Below are 26,896 nucleotides of genomic sequence, written 5' to 3' on the forward strand. Positions count from 1 at the left end.
AACTCTCAACCTGTTACAGTAGCCACGCCCCAATCTCTCAGCCTGCTACAGTAGCCACACCCCAAACTCTCAGCTTGCTACAGTAGCCACGCCCCAATCTTTCAGCCTGCTACAGTAGCCACACCCATCTGTCAACCTGTTACAGTAGCCACACCCATCTGTCAACCTGTTACAGTAGCCACGCCCCAAACTCTCAACCTGCTACAGTAGCCACACCCCAAACTCTCAACCTGCTACAGTAGCCACACCCATCTGTCAACCTGTTACAGTAGCCACACCCATCTGTCAACCTGTTACAGTAGCCACGCCCCAAACTCTCAACCTGCTACAGTAGCCACACCCCAATCTCTCAACCTGCTACAGTAGCCACGCCCCAATCTCTCAACCTGTTACAGTAGCCACGCCCCAATCTCTCAACCTGCTACAGTAGCCACACCCCAATCTTTCAGCCTGCTACAGTAGCCACACCCATCTGTCAACCTGCTACAGTAGCCACACCCATCTGTCAACCTGCTACAGTAGCCACACCCCAAACTCTCAACCTGCTACAGTAGCCACACCCCAATCTCTCAACCTGCTACAGTAGCCACACCCATCTGTCAACCTGCTACAGTAGCCACACCCATCTGTCAACCTGCTACAGTAGCCACACCCCAAACTCTCAACCTGCTACAGTAGCCACACCCATCTGTCAACCTGCTACAGTAGCCACACCCATCTGTCAACCTGTTACAGTAGCCACGCCCCAAACTCTCAACCTGCTACAGTAGCCACACCCATCTGTCAACCTGCTACAGTAGCCACACCCCAATCTCTCAACCTGCTACAGTAGCCACACCCCAATCTCTCAACCTGCTACAGTAGCCACACCCATCTGTCAACCTGCTACAGTAGCCACACCCCAATCTCTCAACCTGCTACAGTAGCCACACCCCAAACTCTCAACCTGCTACAGTAGCCACACCCATCTGTCAACCTGCTACAGTAGCCACACCCATCTGTCAACCTGTTACAGTAGCCACGCCCCAAACTCTCAACCTGCTACAGTAGCCACACCCATCTGTCAACCTGCTACAGTAGTCACACCCCAATCTCTCAACCTGCTACAGTAGCCACACCCCAAACTCTCAACCTGCTACAGTAGCCACACCCATCTGTCAGCCTGCTACAGTAGCCACGCCCCAATCTCTCAACCTGTTACAGTAGCCACGCCCCAATCTCTCAACCTGCTACAGTAGCCACACCCATCTGTCAACCTGCTCAGTAGCCACAGTAGCCACGCCCCAAACTCTCAACCTGTTACAGTAGCCACGCCCCAATCTCTCAACCTGCTACAGTAGCCACGCCCCAATCTCTCAACCTGTTACAGTAGCCACGCCCCAATCTCTCAACCTGCTACAGTAGCCACACCCATCTGTCAACCTGTTACAGTAGCCACGCCCCAAACTCTCAACCTGTTACAGTAGCCACGCCCCAAACTCTCAACCTGTTACAGTAGCCACGCCCCAATCTCTCAACCTGCTACAGTAGCCACGCCCCAAACTCTCAGCCTGCTACAGTAGCCACGCCCCAAACTCTTGGTATAGGTTGAGCTGGAAAGTGACTGACGGATCTGAGCGGATGCTGTTCAGATGAAGGCTGGGAAGCTCAATGTTTACACTTTTGGGGGAGATAAACCCATGAATGACATACTAATAGTAGTCAATGAACAATAATCTGGCATTTTAACATAAATAATCTTATATACTTCACATTTAAAATAATGAATCACATCTCAAAGATCACCAGCAGGTGACCTCCATTTTGCATGAACCCAAGAATGAAGTTTGTGCACATGGTACACATTTACCCTGTCACGGGTAATGAGCAGATTGACCGCGTAAGGAAAGCATGTGCGGGTGGTCGAGCGAACAGCGGGTCTAACGCGGCTACTGAAAGAGAGGAGTGTCGTGCAGGACTCACCATCATTGCAATGAGAGCGCAGATGTAGCTTTGCTTCATGATAAACCTGAAGGCCTTCACCGCCGAGTTCACACGAACAACACCAAACGACTGGGGAACCTCGGACAGCTCAACATACGTCGAGTCGATCTTGTAAACACCGCAGTCTGTTTTCTCTGAAAAAGAAGCATTTATTCTGAGAAAAAGGAGGTTGATGGCCATCAAACGCTGTGAATTATCTAATATCTTGAACATGAATGGGGGCTTTGCCTGTGTATATCTGGAAAATTTGGACAGCATTTCCAAGAATTGTGCAGAGTGCAGATGTTTATGGCAAAACTGTGAGACTACATATGTGGTTGATCAAATCCTTTTCCACTACATATTTATGTACACCACAACCACAAATCATAATCAGTTTTTTGTCTTGTTTTCAAGTAAATATATCTAAATATCCCTAAACCACAGATATTTAATTTAGAAGCAAAATTGTGATACTGTTTTCAGAGAATAGATTTCAATTAATTTTACACCATTTTACACCATACATACTGTATATATGTGTATGTATGAGTGTGTGTGTGTGTGTATATATATATATATATACACACACAGATTTTGATGTTGCCATTTTGCATCTGAAGCAAGTTTACTGGAAAATAAGACAACATTGTTTAATTGCAAAAACGCTTTAGCAACTTATTGAATCTTGCTTGAAAAAAAAAAAAAAAAGTCTTTTCAGTTTTTTCTGTAAATCATTTGGCTGAACTTTCACCCCTTAAACTCTCTCATCACTCATCTTGTCGCAGGACAGGGCAGAGGCAGACGTACGTGGTTCAGGTTTATAGTGAGGGGTTGAGTACAGCTCCACAGACTTTGGTCCATTCTCATGAGCGACTGACGTGAAGTCCAGCGAAGCTCCGTTAGATGTGACGATCATCACCTGAGAGAGTTCAGAAGCACTGTAACCTCACAGCATTTACTGACAGCCTCATGTAACGATCTATGGTTATCAGGAGATGATCTGAAACAGACCTCGGGTGAGCTGTAGCCATCCTGTGTGGTGAGCAGCTGAACAATGCAAAAGAACAGTTCATGATGACTATTTCTCTATATATCACAATATGTATGTGGTATGCATGTGTCTGCCAGATTGTAATAGTGAAAGTGAAAATGAGTGAAATGTAATAATGTAAAAGTGTTTGATGGTGAGATGCAGACTCCTACATTTCTCTCATCTGTGTGATAGTGTGCCATTCGCCACAGCTGCCTCTTCCTGTCTGCGGTGTAAACGGCACTATCGCCTTCAGGAGGTTCTGGTTCCTCTCCTGCCTCGACCTCGACCTCTTTCTCTCTGACCTGCTGATGATGAGTCACAGAAATGTACCATCATTGTACATATATATATATATATACACCTTAAAATTTCACTTTAAAGTGCCCCTATGACGCTCTTCAGATATTTGTGTGTGTGATACAGCAGCTGTTTGAGTGTAAAGCGTCTGCAGAGTTTCAGAGCTCAAAGTGCAGATGAATGGAGTTATTGTGTGTCAAAAGAAAGAAGTGATTCTGAACTGAAACGAGTCGTCAGTAATTCGGTCTCACTTCCTGCTGAACCTATGCAGGTTTGTAACTCATTTGCATAATGTCAGCCTATTGGCTGAACAGCGTGTGTTTGCCCCGCCCTCAATCACTGCAGTCGTATCTGAGACTGGAAGAGTTTGGTTCGTGTTGTTCAAACTCTGTTTTCTCCACTTTGATGAGATTGATTCGGTAAAACCGTCGTTACTGTTCGAATCACTGTGAATCAAGAGCTGAGATTCAGATACGATAATGAGCGTTTGGTTTCTGACCAATCAGAGCAGAGCAGCTCTCAGAGAGGCGGGGCTTAGAGAGAGAATCTTTGATGGAAGCGTTTCAGACACTGAGAGAAAAGAGCTGATGCTGCAGTGGATATTATGAGAGAATTACAGTGTTTTTGAGCTTGGATGAACGTGAACCTGCTGTAGGAGAAAACAACATCAGGAACCTTTAAAACAGCATAATAGAGGCACTTTGACTATATATGAGGAATAGGCACAACATAAATCAGTGTTCAAAACTTATTTTACTTTCGTAATCCAATGAATAAGTGAAACAGAATACTGAAGGAAAACTCAGACTGTAATCTGACCACGTCTTCTGACTCCTGCAGCCACAGGCGGATGAGGGTGGCCAGAGTGTAATACAGCACTAAGAGCATGATGGGATTGACAAAGTGGTGCCACTGCAGGTCAGGGTTCACTCTGAACATCCAGGTGTGGGAGCAGTCCGTCTGAACCACAGGAGATATGCCAAACAGACTGAGGGAAAACAGAGGAAAATGATTCATTCGTTACAAAATACGGCCATGATGCAGTAAAGATATCTGATATTACATTAATGGACATGAGTCATGACGACTATTCAGTGCAATTATTAAACTAATAAAAAACAACAGGAAAAAATGTAAAACTGTAATAATCTGGGAAGGAAAAATAAGATTATCACCCAATCAAAAAGCACCTTACTAAATTTCCAACAGAGAACAACTGTAAGAGAAGAGCTGCTAATGCACTCCAGATTTCCCAAGGTTAAGCCTGTTTATTTTCCCTTTTTTTACTCTCTCTCTTTCAGCAGAACCAAAATTGGACTGCTAAAGAAGAACATAACAGCAGATGCCTATTTAACAGGGTATAAACGTGAAAAAGTAGAAGTACGTCCCAACACTAGAACACTCTCAACAGCTCTTCATTCCCAAATAAAGCGTCGTATTTGAGGCAGAGGTGTCATTCATATTCAGACTGAAGAGACATGTGGCTTTTGAATGTGTATATATATACATATTTAGCTGATGAAATTAATAAAAGTAACTTCTCGCAGCTAAAACCCTTCTGAAAATGCATTAGGTGACAAACACAAGCTCGCTGGTTTTTATAGTTAGTTAAATGACTGCGGTTTGCCAGATGTTCGTTTTGCAAGAAAATATGAAGTCAGAATATTTTGCCTTTCATGAATCATCCAAACCCTAAGCGTGACATCCAAGTCCTACTACCACGGCTGAAAATAACGAGTTTAAGCGCAGAAACGATTCTGGATAGAGCTGCTATTTATAATGCGGCCAATTCATAATAAACACACTCTTGAGCAGAGAAAGGTGCCGAGAGCACTCCAGACACACAGAAAATCACAAAGATCCTTCATCTCCACCGATTCTGCTGGACGGCCGTGAGGATTGAGAAACTGATCTCATGATTTCAGAAGAGAAAACTCACCAGGAGAGCAAAGTCTGCCTTACACTAACCCTAACGTCTATATTCATTTAATAAAGCTCTACATTCTTAATGTACATCAATTATTGTATTATTTACATCTATTTTTATTTTTCCAAAGAAACTGTAGGCACCGTTGGTACACTGCCAATTTAGGGTTGATTCATATTTTTAAAGAGTCTCTTCTGCTCACCAAAACTGTGTTTATTTGATCAGAAATGCAGTAAAACAGTGAAATATTATTCCAGTGTAAATCAGCTGTTTTCTATGTGAATATATAGTAAAGTGTAATTTATTCCTGAATTTTCAGCATCATTACTCCAGTCTTCAGTGTCACATGATCCTTCAGAAATCATTCTGATATGATGATTTGATGCTCGAGAAACATTTATGATCATTATCAGTGTTGAAAACAGCAGCATTGATTTGAAACAGAAATCTTGTGTAACATTTTAAATGTCTTCAGTGTCACTTTTGGTCAGTTTTATGAATCCTCGCTGCATAAAACTATTAATTTCTTTAAAAGAATCAAACTGACCCCAAACTCGTAAACAGCAGCGTACTTAAACGAAACACGACACATCCGTCTAGTCTCTCGGACTACACACAAGCAATACTTCCTGCATCCCAACACACAAAACCATTTGGTTCTAATCTCTGGCTTTGCTAAATTAGCATTTTTTCTACCCAAAATAGAGTCTTCTCTGGCATTTCCTCAGAGTTGAGCTAGTGTGTAATCAAAGCTGCGTCCGCACCACAAGCGCTCCATAGTGATTGTGCTGTTTGTGTGTCAGAGAGAAGCGCTTTGTTTTCATCCTAAAATGTTTTTCTAATAGGCTGTTTCTCAGGTTTTGTTTGGGAAAGAAACTGCTAAATCCTGTAAAAACCACTTCATTCTCTGAGGTTGAACAAAGGGCTTTGATGAAGCGTATTTCTGTTTTCTTTGCACACTTGTGCCACACGCTGTATTTCTGAAAGGTAACAGGACTCCTTCACACGTGTGTGTTTTGGCTCGGCCCGTCTCATATTCGCCGTGTGTTTTCTGAGCGCGGTTCAAACCTCATCTGACATGTCTGCAGTATCTGTGTCTTTTATAGAGGCTTTGAAAGCATATGAGGTTTCAGGATGTGGATTCAACCCAAATGAGCGGGCTAACAATTTTAAAACGGGCCCTCTCAGAGGTCAGAGCGATGTTTATTTGCAGCGTTTGCTCCTGGTTTTGTCTAGTCGAGCAGCTCCTAATCTCGAGAGAACACAAACAAACGCCCGAAGCTTTCAAGGCCTACTGTTCTAGTGTTTGTGTTTTGTTGTCAGCTTCACGTTCGGCGGCGAGGTTCGCAACACATTTTAATGAGACGCAACAGTCGCACAATTAGTCTCGTATCCGCCGCTAACGGGCTTCTGCTGCCGTCGGGGAGCATTAGTGTCAGAATAACACAGGCCTGTATCCAGACTCCATCTACGTTACTCAAAGGCTTTTTTGAGTCACCTTTGATTGTTTTTTCTCTTTCTCTCACATGCAGCGCTCCCTGAAACCAGCTGTGTAATTTAAGCGCAGGCCAAGAGCGTCCCGTCGTAACGAGAAACACCTGGAGTCTCCAGCAGAACCAGCGTCTCAGTGGCTCTTCATCCTGGAGCATCTAGATGCCTGTGGGAATACTGACGAATGAAGCTGACGGTCGTCATACAGCGTCGCACAAACGCCCGTGTGGATGGCGACAGGTCATCACAAATGTTCGCTAAAGTGAGGACATCCACTGTAATTAACACAATCAGTCAAGAACATATTGGTTCAGCGCCATTACAAGTGTGTTTCGCCATTGTAAGTATTACTGAACGACAATTTATTTCATTTATATCAACTTTTAGTGTTAGTTTGTGCAGTGACTGTAATTTCACCGCGGGAGTGTGAATCTTTGTAAGGCAGCGACTTCAATTTTAATGTTCAAATCTCTTAAATATCAGATTATTCGAACTAAACCTGATGTTTGTTTGTCTTTTGCTGGTTAACTGAGGTGTGAATCTTCACTTCCCTCATGATTCAATTCAATTTATATTCAGAGTGTAACGATTCAATCATAAAACGACTCTCTTTGCATCTTTTCCCCCAGTTCTTTTATTAATAATAATTGTTATTAAAAATAAGAACAAAGATGCAAATAACAAACAGTAGAACAAATACAATATAAGAAATAAACCAATGAAATTAACAATGCTTTATTATTGTTTTTAATTTTACACCTATTTAATGTATTAATTACAAATAAATGGATTATTATTAAAAAATACAACAGTTCTTCAGTCAAGATCATTCCCTTTGTCTTTTGTTGTTTGATTAACATTAATTGCAGCAGATTTATTACATAATGCACAGATCTAATATAATGTTCAAGACATAACCGACTCTGTTTATGTGGAAATTGGAGATTTTGAAATAATTCTGTGTTTCTGTATATCTGCTTTCAAGAAATTACATTATCTGTGAACATCAGACACAAATGCTTTGCTTCTGCAGGACAAACACAACTTTTTTACTAACTATTTATTTATATGTGACCCTGGAACACAAAACCAGTCATAAGAGTACATTTTTTTAAATTGAATAAATAATGAATAAATAATCTTTCCATTGATGTATGGTTTGTTAGGATAGGACAATATTTGTTCGAGATACAACTATTTGAAAATCTTGAATCTGATGGTGCAAAAAAATCTAAATATTGAGAAAATTGTCTTTAAAATTGTCTAAATGAAGTCCTTAACAATGCATATTATTTACAAAAATAATTTTTTGATATATATACGGTAGGAAATTAACACAATATCTTCATGATCTTTACTTAATATCCTAATGATTTTTGGCACAAAAAAAAAAACCATACCCGTCGACTCATGACTGGATTTGTGGTCCAGGGTCACATATGATAAGAGAAATTTATTTTATTACAAGGCCTATTTAATAACATTTTTTAAAAAATCGATTCTTTTGTTTTTATGCATAGATGCAGAATCGTTCACATCAGCAATGCATCGTAAAAATGATTAAATTCTGTTAAAGTTACTCGCATTTTATTGCATTCACCCAACCAGACATTCATTAAATGATCTCCACAGAAAAAATGAAAGTCATATAAATGACTATGAAATGAATCCCTTTAACATGGAGTCAAATCAAACCATCAGACCTAAAGGTTTAAAAGAGATCCAGAAGGTCCAGGTTAATACACAGCTCACATCCCACAAACTGGAAGTCTTAAACAAATAAAAAAGCATTAGTGTAGAGTTTGAGACTCCATGTCTGTGTCTCTTTACTCACTCAAGGTCTTTCCTGGAGCGAAACGCTGGGCAGACGCCACAGACAACACTGAACTAAATCAAGATTTCTGAAGGCAGAGTGAATATTGACTCTTTAAATCAAACTTCTCGAAATAGAGCCTGAATGTGTCGGCATGAAGCTCGTTTGGGATGCACACCAAAATCCAACTAGAGCGACAAGCTCAAATGAGTTTAAGGATGAGCCGAACACGTCTCTTTTAATGGATCATTTCTCGTCTGGAGCCTACAGAAGACAGTTAGAATGAACTCATGATTTTGGGAAACGCTACCCAGAAGTGTTGTGCGTCTCAGAGCAAGCGTTTCATTCCTGAATGAATCTGTGTTTTAAGCAAATCAGTGGGGTGAAGCAATGATTCAATGACCCATTCATAAAGAGAGCCATTTACTTCCTGAAAGAATCAGCTGTTTGAACAAATCGAATGAATGAATGACTCTGTGAGCAGCGTTTGAGCACGAAACTGATTTCATTTCTTAAGGATTGATTATCATTCTAATATGATGATTTGATGATCAAGAAACATTCATTATTATTATGATCAGTGTTGAAAACGGTTGTGTACAATTTTTTTTTCAAAATTCTTTGATAAATAGAAGAAAATCTCAAGGTGTCGAGTGAGAGACTTCTAGACTGTGTCCACAAAATATAATACTGTTTCCTTTCCATTTCAGCATTGCACACCACTGTTAAAAAGTCTTTAAGATTTTTTAAAGAGAAGATTTTTATGCTCACCACTTTTTAAAATCAAAAATACAGTAAAATAGTGAAATATTATTACAATGTAAATCAGCTGTTTTCTATGTGAATATATAGTAAAGTGTAATTTATTCCTCTGAATTTTCAGCATCATTACTCCAGTCTTCAGTGTCACATGATCCTTCAGAAATCATTCTGATATGATGATCTGATGCTCAACAAACATTTATGATTATTATCAATGATGAAAACGGTTATTTACATTTTTATTTAATGATGCTATGATGAATAGAAAGTTCAAAAGAACAGCATTTGTCTGAAATCTAAATCTTTTGTAACATTAAACACTACCGTTCAAAAGTTTGGGGTCAGTGAGAATTTTAATTTCATTTTTGGGGGATAGAAATAAAATTAATCAATACTTTTATTCATCAAGGATGAGTTAAACTGATCAAAAGTTACAGTGAAGACAATTATAATGTTAGAAAATATTCTATTTTAAATAAATGCTGTTCTTTTGAAGTTTCTATTTATCGAAGAATTTAGAAAAAAAAATTGTACACAACTGTTTTCAACACTGATGATAATAATGAATGTTTCTTGATCATCAAATCATCATATCAGAATGATTTCTGAAGGATCATGTGACACTGAAGACTGGAGTAATGATGCTGAAAATTCAGCTCTGATCACAGAAATATATATATATCATTCCTTAGAATGGGTTATTTTAACTAAAACTGAAACTAAAACCCATTAAAAATAAAAATGATTAAAATAATGTTAAAATAAACATGAACTGAAATAAAGGAAAATATATAGAAAAAAATAGTAAAATTAGTAATTTTATTCCAGCTAGATGCCAAAGCAACATTTTTCATTTTCATTTCAGCTTAAATTGATGTACTAAAATAACTAAAACTAAAATACAAAATAAAAACTATATAAACAAATAAAAATAAAACAAATAAAACAAATATAAAAATAAAAAACGATTCAAAATATTAATGAAACTGTAATAGTATCTCAGTGATCATCCAGAAGCAGAGCTGTCATTCATCATCAGTCTTCACTTTAATGACAGGTTGATCTGGTTCAGATGGACACCGGACGCCAGTTGCACACACAGGCTAGATCGCTAAATTAGCCTGACTGACCCACCGGCCGCTCACATGAGGGATTCCCGCTCGCCGCACCCTTCTAATTGAATTTTCCTTTTGCGTTTCATTTTCAGATGGCGGCGTGATCTCATTGGTCACAGTAAGGGGATCCGGCTGAACACACATGCGTCAGGACGTAAAACTATTATGTGCAAAACCAGCAGCAGCATAAATCAAAGCATTCACCCGCTTTAATGAAGATCCTCAAACTCACGCAAGACTGAACAAGTGTTAGCGCTCACAGAAACGGTCTACAAAACTGATCCTGAAAACATGCAGAGCTTCAACAGCAGCAGTTCCTGAGGCTCCATCAGCGGCCCGCAGAGATTATTATTAATGATTACTCCATTATTGTGTTCAATTCATGTTCTGGTCATCTTGAATCAGAATCTCTTCTCTTCTCTGATGATGAGGGCGGGGCAACCTGTCACTCACATGAGATCCACCAATAGCAAACCACAACCATCCAATCACAATCAGGCCCTGCTCTACATTTGTTCTTGTTTGCGAAGCGTTCACTCTGATATACGACACAACAGAGAAGAAAAGACTTACTCGACCTTTCATACTTGAAACCCCCAGCTTTGACAGGAAACAGGCTCTGTCGTCTCACCTGGCGTAACTGTTTCCGGGCGGAACGGCCTCTTGGAAGAACTGGAACTGGTAGAGGTAGAGCATGATGAGGTGTCCGGCGCTGAAGATGGCCATGAGGACGCACAGACAGCTGAAGAGGAGCGGGTCGAAGGTGCGGCAGAAAGACCACCAGGTGCACAGGCCCAGGAAGGTGAAGAAATACACGATGGAGGTCAAAGACGGCAGCATCATCCCTGGAACGAGAAGAAGGCGGAGAACATCATTCATGATGGGATCAGACTCCAATGACGAGAGATTTGTGTCCACAACAGACGCGACTACGAGAAGTGACAATATCAATCTAAAATCACAGCCAATCACAAGAGAGTGTGGGCGGAGTCTCTAAATGGATAACTAAATGGATAAGCACATAATCAAATTCATAAATATTACTCCATTTTCACATTAATGAAATGCATACTGAGTGACTGAAACGGTCTTTGTTTGTTCATAGTTTGAATGTTCTTGTTTCTTTTAATTTATTTTCACAAGGTCAATCATCCTTGGCTACAAAGTCACTCAAAATGATATTTAACAATGATATAAAAATTTTAATTTTGCAGACAAAAAAGTTCCACTGTCCATCAACATTAATGTAGCGAAACACGACCAGAGACCGGCTGCGAAATCTAAATGTGGATTTTGTCTGAGAAAATTCGGCGAACGATGGTAAATGTGACGACACAAACTTGTCTCTTTTTACTACACAGCTTTCTGAAATGCTTGATTCTTATTGGTCAGTCGCAGCATTCCGAGGTCAGTTATTCGCCGATAATGACCGCCGTCAACACAGTGCATTAGGGCCCGCCCCCTTTTTCAGCGGCGCTGGATCCAGAACAATTGTTTTCAAGTATTTGTATTTCTTTTAAAGGGATTTTTTTCTTTGTTAATTTGTTGATTTGAAGCAAAACTTTCTTTCTTTTTCTTTTTTTTTTAAAATCAGACAAAAAGATGAAGGTACAAGACTGTGAACTTAACAGGCCTTGATCACAGTCACATCCGGCTCCGATTAGTTAACTAATCGACTAAACACACCAATTTTGAGAAGAAAATTAAACTAATTTAGCTGAACTTAACACTAAAGGTCAATATTAACAACTGTTTCTTTAGACTTACATGACACCCTACTGTGGATGTCATCTTTTATTTAACTGTGTGCGATTATCTGATCTAATCTGTGATCGTCATGAGCTCCAGTTACTGCCAGAGGATCATCGGCTGATTTCAGTTGATTTTTTATGTTATTTTGGTTATTTTTTTGCATTACATTAACATCCTTTTTACAGTATAATGCTATCCAGTCCATCAAACACAGAGGATATGACTCGTTTATCATGAGTAATCGTGTACGGCTGGAAATATTCCTCTATTTAAACAACCTCAGTTTGATCGCATCATGAACTGCATGGAAAAATGTGAACATTATCGTTTAATACAACAAGTTTCATCCAAACCCCACAAAACAGACTAATATTTTAAGCTTTGTTTAATTCTAATGCTCTTTAATGCGCTGGAATATATTTCACAACACTGGATGACTGAGAGTGAACGGAGGCCTGTGGCTTTAGTGAGGGAAAGAACTACAATCCCATGAAGCATTGCAAACATCATAATTGAATTAAAAACAATGGAGAAATATAAAATTACTTATATAAGTTATTTCTTTTATTCCAAATATGCATATATATATATATACACACACACTGAAGTATTTTGAGAGCGTAGAGAGATTTTATGACATCATTGGCAGTGCTAAAGAACTCTCTTGCTTTTTTCGACTCTCTGATAGGTGGAATTTTCTGTAAAGCATTATGGGAAATGTAGTTTTTCACCAGGAATTCCACTGATAAACAATTATTTTGAAAAATAGGCTGAAATGTCTTCATAGAAGCTTTGTGTTTAATGATCTAATAGCATATTTCAACTCTCATCAATATTTTGTGTCTAATCATTTACTAATGTGGCCGCGTAATGAGTCCTGAACACCCGGTCGGGGTTTATTTAGCTGGATGTACATGATCCCTTACATATTCATGTTTGATCTTCAGGATATATAGCTTGTATTTATCTTCAGCTGATAAATGAACACTCTCTATTGATCGTATGTCGTGAGTGATGTCACTACCTACCTGTGAGGCCCAATAATATGGTTATGACTACTTTTCCTGCAGTGGTAATCAGATTGCCAATGATTTCTTTGAGTTTGGACGCCACGTCTGCTATCTGCCGCAGGATCCTCATTTTGGTGCTTTCTTCGCCGTCGGCCTCCTCGAGTTCTGCATCCTCCGCGTCCACTTCCTCCTCCTCAGGAAGTGCACACTCTTCATCGCCCAGCTCGAAGTCTTCGAACAGCAGCTCATCCTCAAGATCCTGCTTCTCACTTTTCTTGTCTTCTTCTTCATCCTCCTTTTCCTGAGAACATGACGATGGATGTTATTTATGAATCATAAGAAAATCTGAAGCAGCACAACTGTTTTCAACATTGATAATAATCATAAATGTTTCTCGAGCATCAAATCATCATATCAGAATGATTTATTCACATAGATTATATATTCACATAGAAAACAGCTGATTTACACTGGAATAATATTGTGCTGTTTTACTGTATTTTTGATCAAATAAACACAGTCTTGGAGAGCAGAAGAGACTTTTTTAAAAACATTAAAAAATCTGACCAACGCCAAACTTGTATTATATATTCACAGAATATTTTTGATCAAATGCTTGGATTGGTCAGAAAGTGTCGCACCAGTCCGTGTTATGAACCAGACGCTGATTAAAATCCCCAGATTTCCACCGGTATCTCACTGTGATGTCATATTACATCACCACTCACTTCCTTTTCACAACATTACAGGCACAAGAGTAATAAAACACGGAAAACATCTCAAGAATTCATGTATTTCCCATGGAAACTTGACTATAAAAGCAAAAGAATCTGAATCACTGCTGTGGTCATTTATTCCAGGATTCTTTCTAAAAGGCATTAGAGAGTGACATAATGAAGTTAACACCGGCTAAACGAATCCAGAAAGACTAGAACAGGATGAAGGTCTGTAGCTTGATTGAATCTGTTGATACAGTCACTATCCGAGTGTTTATGAAGGGAACAATGAGGGAAAAGGTCTTTATGCCTCTTTCAGGACAATGAAGGAAGTCAGTGGTCTATATTTATATAGTTGTCAAAGCAACATTTCCCATTTTCATTTAGTTACTTGAAGTAGGCTACTAAAATAATCAACCCTAAAAAGGGCAAGAACATAAAGAAAAGTACAAACTATCAGTCAGAGGACAGAAGGCATGGGGACGATTGTGTACAACAGGATTTCAGCAAAGTTTGGGTCATATTGATCATATATGTGCAGATTTAATATGATACAGTAGGCTTAAATATATGTTAATAAACAGGCATTATACTTAGTGTTCAACAGAATTTTACAAAGAGTATTTAATCTAAGGTATGAGAAAATTTGGCTAAAATGATTTTTTTAAATGAATTTATACCTCAAAAGGGGATACAAACATTTACAAACAAATTATGAAAAATTTCAACACACATGTAATAAGCTAACACTTAACAACAACTTTTGAAACATGCACGTCCCCTCAAAATATTGTAAATACGTGAAATATATCAACTTTTGTCTGAAGGCGAGTACAGTGGTTTTTAAATGCTGCTATAAAAATGACAAAAACACAACAACATTACTAAAACTAACAAAAATAATTAAAACCACTTCAAAACATTAATAAAACTATAATAGATCTAAATGATAGTAAAATAACAATGACTTCAGTTTGATTGTTGATGATTGTAAAAAAGTAACAATGCCTCGTCTAAACAAAAATAAAATAAAATGAAAAAAAAAATACTAAATCAATTAAATTTAAAAAATAAATAAAATAAAATCACATGAATGAGAGTCCCTAAGTATGAGCAAGAGTAACAATCATTCTTGGCTTAAATAAATGTGTCAAATGTAAAGTTACGTATTATTATTATTATTATTATAAATTCAAGTATTGCAACAAGCAACAGTCCTTCATTCTGAGGAAAATCATCTCTGCATGAGGAGTGAGCATCTCCGGCACAGATTCAATCATGTAACTCACAGAAACTCAGTCCTTACTGTCAGAGAAGACTTCAGTTTCAGGTTCAGATAAACACATTTCTGAGGTCAGCGAGCGGCTCGTGAATGATTCTCAAACGCTCAGAGGAGGACGGGTGAACCGTACAAAATAATGCCAAAAAAACAAAAAAAGGTTATGAAGTTATGAAGGATTGATATACTTTCACATGTTTGTAGCAAGTGAGGAATTCAGTCTGACATTATCTGCTGGTTCGGTGAACGGATCAAAGCGAGGTCCGTCAAACTCTCCAAACGCTGTGCTGTGTTAAATATACTCAGATTGAAATAATACAAGCCCCGCTGAGCTAAATCAGTTGTTTATTTGAACGAGCCTCGATTCGCTGTGAAAACAGAAATCTGACAGTGTTTCCCTTCACTATATTTACCGTATTAGCAGCATGAATGAGCGCTCTGTGGGTTCCCCCGCATTAGTTCAATAGCTCCAGCTGATCGTCGTGATGGACAGAGCCGAAGAGATGGAGAGCGTTGTGTTTGTCGAGCACGAAACAGGATCAAATGTTCATCCGCCAAACTTAGACAAGACATTCAGTCTGATGTATTATTGTCTAGCATAACAATACATGTCTTTAAAGTCACCATGAAATCGAAACAGATTTTTTTGCAGTGTTTATTATGAAGGATTTATCCGTGCACTCGGATTGAGTTGACGAGAACAAACAATAAGAGCGACTATAATCAAAGAACTCTCTCCATATTCAAAGTCAAACAGAGACCAGATTTGTCTTCAAGCGGAGAGATGGTCACAACCACACAGCCCAGCCTCAGATGGTTTGATATGAGAAGATACTGTATGAAGCCTAATTTGTGTGTATCACGGAGCCGCTCTCAAAATGCGGGGTATTGAAATCGCTTTTGTGTGCGCACGCATTTTACTTTCGCTTTCGCCAAATCTATTCATGCCCTATATTTATTTTTCATGCCATAAGCTGCTTCAGATATACGTCACAATAGGGAAGAAAAGACTAGTGCTCAATTTCCCTTTCACCCCGACTTTAAGATAATTCTGGCGAATATTTGTCATGCAGGTAAAACAAAATGTTTGGTAAAAGACACAAACACCCAGGAAAACAGAATGGAAACGCTGCGATTTGTTCAGAAATTCTGGAAATAATGGAGATTCGCGATCATTTGTGCTGTCCGTGGTGCTGAAATCAATAACGCCAATCGGCTTGATCAGTTTTGATTTATATCTAATGCATGATTTAAATGAGTAATTCAGAAGTGCAACAGTAGTGTCCGAAAGTGATATCCGGAAGGGATGTTTGATTTAATGACCCTACAAGTCCCATCAAAATATGAGGGAAATATTTTATTAAAAAAAATAATAAAAATGAGGGAAGAACAAAACACTAACCTTAAGGTATTTATCAGACAAAATTATTTGGCAAAAAGAGGTAAACTACAGCCACAGCTTTTATTTTACTAAAAACAAAAAAGCACAGAAAAACAAAAAGCTGACAGGAAAAAGCAAACACTGACTACAGCATAATCAGTTATTAATATTAGGTTTGTTCTCTCTTGTTTTTGCATGTTCATAATTCCTTCGTATGACAGTCTGGCCAAAAAGTTATGCCTTTTACCATGTTTCACCGCGTTATTACCACAAATAAAACAAGCACAACACAATGTGCTCACAAAATCTTTAATAATATTTGAATAAAGGTTAAAGGGATAGTTCACCCAAAAATGAAAATGTGATGTTTATCTGCTTACCCCCAGTGCATCCAAGATGTAGGTGACTTTTTTTCTTCAGTCGAACGCAAATGATGATTTTTAACTGCAACCGCTGCCGTCTGTCAGTCAAATAATAGCAGTGATTCGAAAAAACTTCCATAGACAAATCAAACGGAAGCTGAAAGCAGTTGGACATAGTGGTGTATTAGAGGTAAAAAATGATATAAATAATGTTCGGTTTCTCGCACAAACCGATCGTTTCGTGTCTTAGGACATTAATGTGCCGTCACGAGCCGCAGGGTTTCATTTGGATTTGTCTATGGAAGTTTTTTCGACTCTTATTGTTCAAGTTCCCAATCACTGCTATTATTTGACTGACAGACGGCAGCGGTTGCAGTTAAAAATCATAATTTGCGTTCGACTGAAGAAAAAAAGTCATCTACATCTTGGATGCACTGGGGGTAAGCAGATAAACATCACATTTTCATTTTTGGGTGAACTATCCCTTTAAAGATGTTCATTTTTCTAGGCCGGACATCACTTTTGGGTCAGGCCAGGCCTATTTATACAACATTATTTGGCCATTTTGAGAAATTCTCATCTGAAGAAAACCATGTCCACTTGTGATCGTTCCCTCTTGTGTCAATTTCAATCCTCTAAAAACTAAATCAGGGGACCTTTAGTCATTACTTAAATATATATATATATATTATATATATATATATATTGTTGTGAAATAAAAAATCAAGTTCTGAAATGCTGTTAGACTTTTTACTTGTAATTGTTATTTTATTGAGCTTGGATGACACACAAATTATGCCTGTTGATTCGATTTATTATCATGACTTGTCATAGTTTAACATTTTCAGTTAATCAAAAACGTATTTAATTTTAAGTTCTGTTAATGTAAAATACAATATGATGACGTGTAAACGTGTTTCATTGTTTTGAGTTGTATGAACACTTCTTTTAACTGGGCTGGGATTTATATTTCCCATCATGCTTTGCCCATGGCACTTGAAAGGGAGAGTAAATGCTAAAATTAAGTGTTATATAATGTTTTTGCACAAGATTAATGGTAAGGGAGATTTAGCAGTAATTAGTTAGAGTTAATGTGTTAATGTGGGTTTTTGGAGATTTACCATCATGGTGACAAGCGGTGCTTGGTAAGTTCATGTTAGAAATGCGTTTTATTGTGTCCAAAAAGCATCTTCACCTTACTTAAAACATTATGTTGGATCAACTTAAATAGTTGCATTCATGTTGACAATTTTTAAGTTCATGTTACTTAGAAATGTGCTTTTATTGTGGCAAAAAACATCTTCACCTTAACTTAAAACATTATGTTGGATCAACTCAAAATATTGCTTTGAATTAATGTAATTCTCCCAATTGGCTTAAGTTAAAAATTGTAGTGGAAAATGTTAACATATTTTTTTTTTGTTGAACCAATGTTTTATTTTTTAGACTGAACAAATGAACAGTTCTGACTTTAAAATGTTCCTGACCAGCCGCAATCTGTGACAGCACATGTTGATCGTCTGGTTTCTATGTCTGCGGCACTAAACTGCAAGCCCCGCCCACTGTGGAATCTTATTGGTCAAAATCTCAGCTCCATTCTCATTTGTGAACTGCACTTTCATTGAGGAAACAGAGGATCATCAACATGATTACTATTAAACATTCATCCTAGTGAACTATACTTGGAGTTTACAACAAAATAAATGCCATTTTATAAGAGAAGTCACATATATTTATTTATTTATTAATAGAAACTCTGAATGGTCAGTAACTTAATTTAGTAGCCAATCTGGCTGGTGAGTGAAAGTTCAATTCAAGCCCTTATTGTGAGTAAATAAAGCCTAAAAAAGGCTTGTGTAATATAAAACAAATGCGTATATTTCTCATTAGTCTTCATTAATGTATATATCCATCAGTGTTTACTGTGGTGCTGTCTCTGTTTGCCCTGAAGAACTGCCTGTTTTTCTTGGATTGTGTAATAAGAATAATACTATTAAAACAACTTGACTTCACTCACACACTTCTTTAAACACTTACAGCATGGCATTAATTATCTGCCTGTCACCATCCATAAAGGTCTGAGAATTCAACATTTACCACCATCAAACCGCCGGCAAACGACCTGCCGTCCCACAGCCTGTTTACACACCAACACCTACTGCACACGACAGCACTTCTGTTCAGAAGAGAATCAAACTCACCGGAGAATACCAACGAGAGAGAGAGAGGGAGGGAAATATAGAGGAAAAGAGAGAGAAAAGAGTAATGTTGGGGGGAGGTTGGTAACTCTAGCACCGCCACCGAAAAAACAACAGCAGCAAATGTGTTCCAGATGTGAACCACACACACACACACACACACACACACACACACACACACACACACACACACACACACACACACACACACACACACACACACACACACGTGTTGGAATGCAAATGCGTCGTTAATGGCATTAAGAAAGGTGTGTGTGACAAAGCAAATACCGAACTGATGATTAATGTTTCGCGGACTAAACTTCTCTCTGGATTATGAAATGATAAACAGCAGCTTGTGTGTTTGATTATTATACAGACTCGAGCCACGAGGAATTACATTCATAACACATCATACTTTCTCCTGACAGACCGCAACTTCATATCAGCGTGATCTCATAATCAGCAAACATTTAAAGTTTTCAACACTGATAATAATCATAAATGTTTCTTGAGCATCAAATCATCATATCAGAATGATTTCTGAAGGATCATGTGACACTGAAGACTGGAGTAATGATGCTGAAAATTCAGCTTTGATCACAGGAATAAATTACACTTTACTATATATTCAGATAGAAAACAGCTGATTTACACTGGAATAATATTTCACTGTTTTACTGCATTTTTGATGAAATAAACACAGAGCAGAAGAGACTCTTTCAGAAGAGATATTACCAAATGATCTGCCAAAGGAGTCCAGAAACAGCACAGCTCTCTTTAACGAGCCCTACACTAATTAGAGACTCATCATGTGACAGATTCAATACGCTCTCTGTGTGGATTCCCAGACTTCAAATCTCAAACAGGACATTTACCTGAACAAACACGGACTCTGATTGCGAAGGAAGCCGAGAGGAGCCATCGAAAATAAACCAGCTTAGCGTGAAGAGGTGAAGAGATGGGCGGAAATGAACCAGAACAATACACACGTGAGCTGGCCAAACACAGGATCTTTCCTTAAAGTTCAAGAAGAGAAACGGGTTGTTGTTGTTAGTGTGTGGCTTCTGTATGCATTTAGTTTTGTAATGAAATCGACTCCTGTTTCTTCAAACGGCTCCTATTTTTATTCTTCATCTACAGCAGAACTGTATGGCAACATGATATGAAATTTGACACTAACTGAGGATGGGATTTGATATTTTAAGTAAAACTATTAAACACAAGAGTCACTCACACGATATATATGAAATATTACAGACACACGTCTGGATTCTGATCATTGCATCTATATTTCATTTTATTTTTCATAATGCAATTTTAGCTACATAAAGCATCCCTTTCCGCTTATTATCTATAGGCACGGATTATATATATATGTTGAGCGGATGGAGATGTTTTCATAGGATTGTTCATGGCAGAAGATCAAATTCAAAGCAAGCACTTAGTGGAAATCAATACACTAAAATATTTTGATTGTTTCTAGATCAATTAACTGGTCAAACACATTATATTTAAAAGATTCTGTATATTTTTAGATCCAGTAAGTGAGAAAACGATCCCTTGAAAGTGAATTACGGCACATGAATCTCCACTAGTTTACTTGTGAATGACACAGAGTCCTCGCTGACATCAACACACATTTATACCATGTGAATATTTCACCAACGCTTCTACTCTTTGGACTGGGTCATCTTCCGGCCCTGTTCTCATCCGTGAGCCGATCAAACTCAGAGACCGAACAGTCCAGCTCGAGGGAAGCCATGACGGCCCGTGGAGAAACTGCACTTGCACAATCCGTATTCATGCAGATAGTTTTGTGTTCGCTGTATTTTCCTACACAGAGCCATGGATCATAATTTACAGCCAAAGCGGCCTTTGGCTCCGGCTGGAAGTGAAAGTCTCCCGCGGCGACGGAGGAAGACGGACTGAAGATGCTGGCTCTGTGTTTGCTCGATGTGGCGTGAGAATGACAGACACGTGCAACTCTATCGCAGTGACATTTCAAGTAAATCCATATTTATCAGAAAAAATAAATCCACGCTTTTTAGAGCATTTATTATCTGTGAAAAGCAGTTTCTTCCCCTTTGATGGAATGAAATGAATATTGTGATAAACATTTTATTGGGAAAAAAATATATTGTGATCAAGCATCACATCACACACACACACACACACACACACACACACACACTGCTCATTCTAGTGTATGTGTGCGAGTGTGTGTGAGTTTCTCACCTGGTCGTCCACCTCAAAGTCGCTGTTGTGCTGCGACACGTCCTTCAGCGGCGGCTTCTCCAGACTGCGGCACAGAAGCCACGTGACCAGGCCTACGACAAACATGCCGATGTCGGGAATGAACACTCGGATGCCGTTCCCGGCGTCTGCTCCTCGGACGCTGCGGCGAGACAAACACACACAGTTACGTACTTCCGTGGCTCGGTCAGGTCAGGTCATCCCATCGGTGTTTAGATAGCGCCACACAGCCTCAGTGTTTACACTCTCTGGGAAGTCATGGTTTACTTACAGTTGTCTCTGCATATTAAACTGGGATAGGAGAAAATATATTAGCACAAGGTAAATATATACATGCAGTCAGAACTGTCCGTCTTGAGCCAAAGTAATGTTTAAGATGAAATGATTTTTTACGAGAGCTCTTAGTGCAACAATGAGCTGCAGTGCCTCTTAAAAACACACAAAAACACTCTGTGCTTCAATAAAAGCCTGCGATTCCCAGTATCCTCGCTCAGAGCGCTCGCCCGTCTGGATCTCATTTCCGTGCTCTAGTGAGCAGTCGAGAGTCATTTAATGAAAACAACCCATTCAACCCTCTTCAGAAACACACGTCCATAACCACACTCGCTCGCAGATCTTTAAAGGGTGAAGTTACGTTTGCACGACGTGAAGCTCTCAGAGAGATGATTCAGCTGCGTATGAACGGATCGTTTCCATAGACCTTGTTCACAAATGCAAAAACAGCCATAAACAAGTCAAATATTTTGCAGATGTCTTGCAATACAGAGTTTGGGGAAATTCTCCAGAATTCACAGTGTATTTTCAGTGCTACTTTGTGAATGCATGTGTATTTTCACATAACACCACATTTCCCTGCAAGTTATAATTCAATTAGCAAACTTATTATTAAACACTATCATTAAATTGACTGAGAAAGACATGTTTCTCAAACCACAATAATGTCCAAGTATTCAAGATAAAGAGATTATGGCATAGCCTGCTTTTTATTTTCTACTTTATTTAGTGATTTGTTGTGTTTCTGACTACAGTATTTTACTGCAACATAGTCAGATAAATTGTGTTAATTCTTGTGATTTTTACAGTGCACATCTGTCATCTGAATAAACTTCATCACCAAAGCATTATACATCATATTTCGTGGTTACCTGATTTGTGATCTGAAATGAATGTGATGAGATAAAACACTGAACTGTGTGACAAAAACAGGCGATCAAGGAGTGATTCACGATTCACGAACAAATGACTCTTATGAGCCGGTCCTTTAAGTGAATTAAACATCCTAAAAGTCTGGTTCGTAAGTTTTTGAATCAGTCTGATGATGAATCGAACAAAATGGTTGCGAGTTCTCGCATTAATCGCAAGTTATCGTTACTTTCAGTGTCCTTCTCGAGATTAAGTAAATTTTGTGTATGGGTTTATAGAAAAACAAAATCAGTATCATTAATGACTGATTCTTATGAGCTGCAGGTGTGTTGACAAACAGCACGCGAAATTATAATGATACAAAAGTTCAATAAACAACAAGTTAAAAGTGAATAACTTACATTTGCGACACAATATTTTTACTTACTTTGTCTATTTTCGTTCTGCCAAACAAACCACAGCAGAATTACCGCCACGACTCCACAGCCGTGGTGTTTCCAGAATCAATCAGTGTTTTTAACAAATAAAATGAATTACTGATTCAATGAATCATTCATAAAAAAACATTCACTTGCTGCCACCTACTGGCCTGTCAGTATAAGAGTCACTGAAAATCCCTAACAAACAAGTAAATTAATGAAAAAATAAACCTTTTGCACTGTTCTCTGTCAAAGCGTAAATCTTAAAAACTGTATTGGTGATTCTAACAATGTTTACTCTGTTATTTCTTAAAAAGGACCTATTCTGCTTTTCTCCATCTTCAGTGCGTAATGTTGATGTTTGAGCTCCAGTTCTTCTCTATATCAGTGTCAGTGTTTCTCCATCTTGAGTTTCTTCACAATATTCCTCATTTAAATAATTAATATGCAGAATAAAGGGGCGGGGCCTGCTTGAGTTAGTTAGTAGTGTGTTGAAACTGGCGCAGTGGCGTAAAGCAAGTCCACATGTAAATATGGGGAAAACTGAACATTCAAGCATGAAAACTACAATACGGCCTCTTTAAATACTAAGATAAGGGGAGAATATTCATAATGGCATCTTGCCAACATGTCAGCAGGAAAACAAAGATTTCGCAAGCTTATTTAGCTTTATTGTTGACCGTCTAACACCGTAAAGAAACGTTCGGGCACACTGAGGGCAAAACAAAGCGCTCAAAGCAAAGCTTGCCTGACTACCCTTGACGCAATCGCTTTGAAGTGTGCGATATTTGCTTCATAAAACGTAATAAGTGGCAGACGTTACAGTTAACACACTGACAACAAAACCAAGTGTGAGCGCTGCGATTGGCTCACGCCGCAGATGCACTTTGTAATGACGTCTCGCTGTATCTAAACAGTTTACAGTGTTGCTCAGAGAGGCCTTTCATCTCAGCAGGCTCATGAAGAGAAAACCGTGAGCAGACGCAACTCAAGACTAAGAAGGAGGCCCACAGATGGCATTGATTTGGGTAAAAGCAATGAATTATGGGAAGCACTGAATTGCACAGTGAAAGTAAACCTTCTACTTTCAGAGCTGGACACTGATCGAGCAATTAAGCCATTGCATTAGAGTCAAGAGCAAACTGAGATGTTGATATTCATGGATTAGTGGTGAGGTTAGTCATTCTGTTTTAATGAGCGCCAGTGAACACAGAGGAGGAATGTGGGTTGGCGTAACACCAGGTGTCTCAGCGGGCCGGCGGACGGTAGACGTTACCCTCGCCTGCCCAGGGTGAGCGGCACAACTCCAGTGAAATGGAGCAGAGATCAGCTGCTTCCAGAGCGGCCAAAAACAAACTGTCCAAACAAACTGAGCTAAAGGAGCTTTCAGAAAACAAACTGAAAGAGCCATTACTGATTCCAGAAAAGGCCTGCTGGGGCATTAGACACGGCGTATAAGTCTGCATTAAAATGAAACTGCAGTAAGTCATGCATTTCAAGGGACAGCGCTTCAAACTTTAAGAAACAAAAGTCTTTTATTCACTGGATTACAAATAAAATTGGCAACTCTTTACAATAAAGTCCCATGACTAACAATGAGCAATTCATTTGTTACAGTATTTATTCATCTTTGTAAATGTTAATGAATGAAAATACAACTGTTTGTTGTTAGCTGCAGGTCCATTAAATAATATTAATATTATTACCTAAAACCTTTGATTTTAAGAGTGCATTCATAAATGCTGAAATTAACATTAAAGGGCTGGTTGATTATGATTTCACTTCTTTAACTTTAGTTAGTGTGTAATTTTGCTGTTTGATCATAAACAACACCTGCAAAGTTACGACACTCAAAGTTCAATGCAAAGGAGATATTTTCTTTACGGACTACAACAAACGGCTGGTAGGGACTACAGCAAGCTTCTTCCTGGGTTGGTGACATCACTAACCCTAAATTTACATAAACTCCGCCCCCGAGAACACACAACAAAGGGGGCGGGGCCATGTTGGGCTGCTTTAGAGAAGAGGAAGAGTTGTTGTAGTCGAGTGTTGTTGACATGCCGTCATTTTACGCCGGACTGCTTCACAAACGAGGGTCAATTCAACACAAAAGATGAACATGACGGCACATGCTAGTGGATGAGTTGAATCAACTCCACAGCAACTACATCAATTTATCCACTAACCATTCAGAAACGTCTAAAAGTTGTAACTTCTTCCTGAGTCTCTCCATCAGTGTCGACTCCGGTTTGAACAATGTAAGGCTGAACACTTTCCTCATTTTGTCTGCGTGAGATTCTCCAGCTTTGTTGTTGTTGAGCTGTTAAAGCTCCGCCCTCTTCTGTAAAGCGGAGCTCATTTGCATTTAAAGGGACACACACAAAAACGGCGTGTTTTTGCTCACACCCAAATAGGGGCAAATTTGAAAAGCTCTAATAAATGATCTGTGGGGGATTTTGAGCTGAAACTTCACACACACATTCTGGAGACACCAGAGACTGATATTTCATCTTGTGAAAGGGGCGTTATAGGTCCACTTTAACTGAAATTAACAAATGTGTTAGAAGTATTTTTCTCTGTTTATGTTAATGTCATGTACTGGTTTGCAGAACGCATGAATGAGACGTTGGAGTAACAAAACAAACAGTCTTAATTTAGACTCAAGGAGATCTCAGAAGAAATGTATAGAAATAGCAAAACCAACATAATCCATAAACAAGAGGACAGAGAGAGTCCTGTGGAGCACGGACAGGGAATGGAAGCGTAAGGACCTTGAGCTGAATTCTTAACTAAACACATTTCAAAGGTCCAGCAGGCCGTCTGGTTGAGTAATCAAATCTCATCTCATCAATGGTGACGTCTGTCATCAAACTCACACAAGCTTTTCAGCAGTGTAGGACGGGTGTGTGCTATTACTGATGTCACATGATGATCACATGATGTGATACATTACTGTTACAATACTAGCTTCATTAGCGCTGTCTCCCAGTGTTCTGTCACTTTAAACAATCACACAAATAAGCCAGCGTCATGTGTGACCTTTCCAACATGATTACGTCATGCGTGGAGCATCACAAGATGAGCATTTGTGGTTAAAAAGTATATAATTTTCATTTTTTTTTAGTAAATGTCCGATGGTTTCTCTAGATTAGACTCTTACTCCTCATCTGGGATCATGTAGAGCTCTTTGAAGCTGCACTGAAACTGACATTCAGACCTTCAACCTGTTGAACCCCAGTGAAGTCCACGATATGGAGAAAAATCCTGGAATGTTTTCCTTCATTTCTTTTCCACTGAAGAAAGAAAGACATGAACATCTTGGATGACATGGAGGAGAGTGAATTATAAGGAAATTTTAATTCTGAAGTGAACTAATCCTAAAGTCTGAGTAGATCGTAGAATCACTGCCACCAGTGGTCCGTATGATCAGCTTAGCTCAGGATGCTTGTGAGAAACACCTCAGATCAGATAAACTGGTGTGTAGATGACCGTTTTGCTCCATTCTGTTCTGATTCATTCGACCTTTCTGTTTGCTGAGTGAGTCGACGAGAGGCAAATCCACTGTGGACAGAAAGGGCTGAAAGTGGAAGCCATGAATCATTCTCCACTGAGTCATGCTAGTTCGATCTTATAAAAGACTTCTTGTTGGCTAACAAATTCGAGCGAGGTTAACCAACACGACCTCCTCCTGCTTCCGACTAATTCGTATCAGCACAAATATCTCGAACACATTCATAATGAAATCCCTGAACCCCACAAACAGAAATTACACCCTAATTATTTGTACCAAAAATAACAGTGAGCCCAATGGAGGAGCAGTGCATGCTGGGAAGAGAGCATCCAACGATGCTTTGGCTTCTCTTGTGTCCAAGAGCAACACGCGGCACAGTGCTGCGATTCAGGCTTCATGAAGCATTGCTCATAATGAAGCGCCTGTGGCGGTCTCCCTTGTGTTTTAATCGCAGATTCAAGAAAAA

The 26,896-nt window shown here is 38.9% G+C and overlaps 1 protein-coding gene across 7 annotated transcripts in view; it reads right to left on the bottom strand.

Annotated features, from left to right (window-relative positions):
• Positions 1-26,896, bottom strand: part of LOC137013635 (piezo-type mechanosensitive ion channel component 2) — a 117,421-nt gene that overhangs the window by 49,486 nt on the left and 41,039 nt on the right. For 3 of the 7 annotated variants that reach the window (XM_067377580.1, XM_067377583.1, XM_067377578.1), the window contains exons 5-12: positions 21,340-21,499; positions 13,184-13,466; positions 11,035-11,248; positions 4,115-4,283; positions 3,169-3,303; positions 2,977-3,012; positions 2,773-2,884; positions 1,963-2,117 (exon numbers count right to left, since the gene is read on the bottom strand). In XM_067377580.1, the coding sequence (XP_067233681.1) occupies positions 1,963-2,117; positions 2,773-2,884; positions 2,977-3,012; positions 3,169-3,303; positions 4,115-4,283; positions 11,035-11,248; positions 13,184-13,466; positions 21,340-21,499 (1,264 nt within the window). The remainder of the gene's footprint in view (positions 1-1,962; positions 2,118-2,772; positions 2,885-2,976; positions 3,013-3,168; positions 3,304-4,114; positions 4,284-11,034; positions 11,249-13,183; positions 13,467-21,339; positions 21,500-26,896) is intronic. The other 4 variants (XM_067377585.1, XM_067377579.1, XM_067377584.1 and 1 more) reach the window with 2 other exon arrangements.

This window comes from Chanodichthys erythropterus, chromosome 23 (assembly GCF_024489055.1).
Source record: "Chanodichthys erythropterus isolate Z2021 chromosome 23, ASM2448905v1, whole genome shotgun sequence".
NCBI lineage: Eukaryota > Metazoa > Chordata > Actinopteri > Cypriniformes > Xenocyprididae > Chanodichthys > Chanodichthys erythropterus.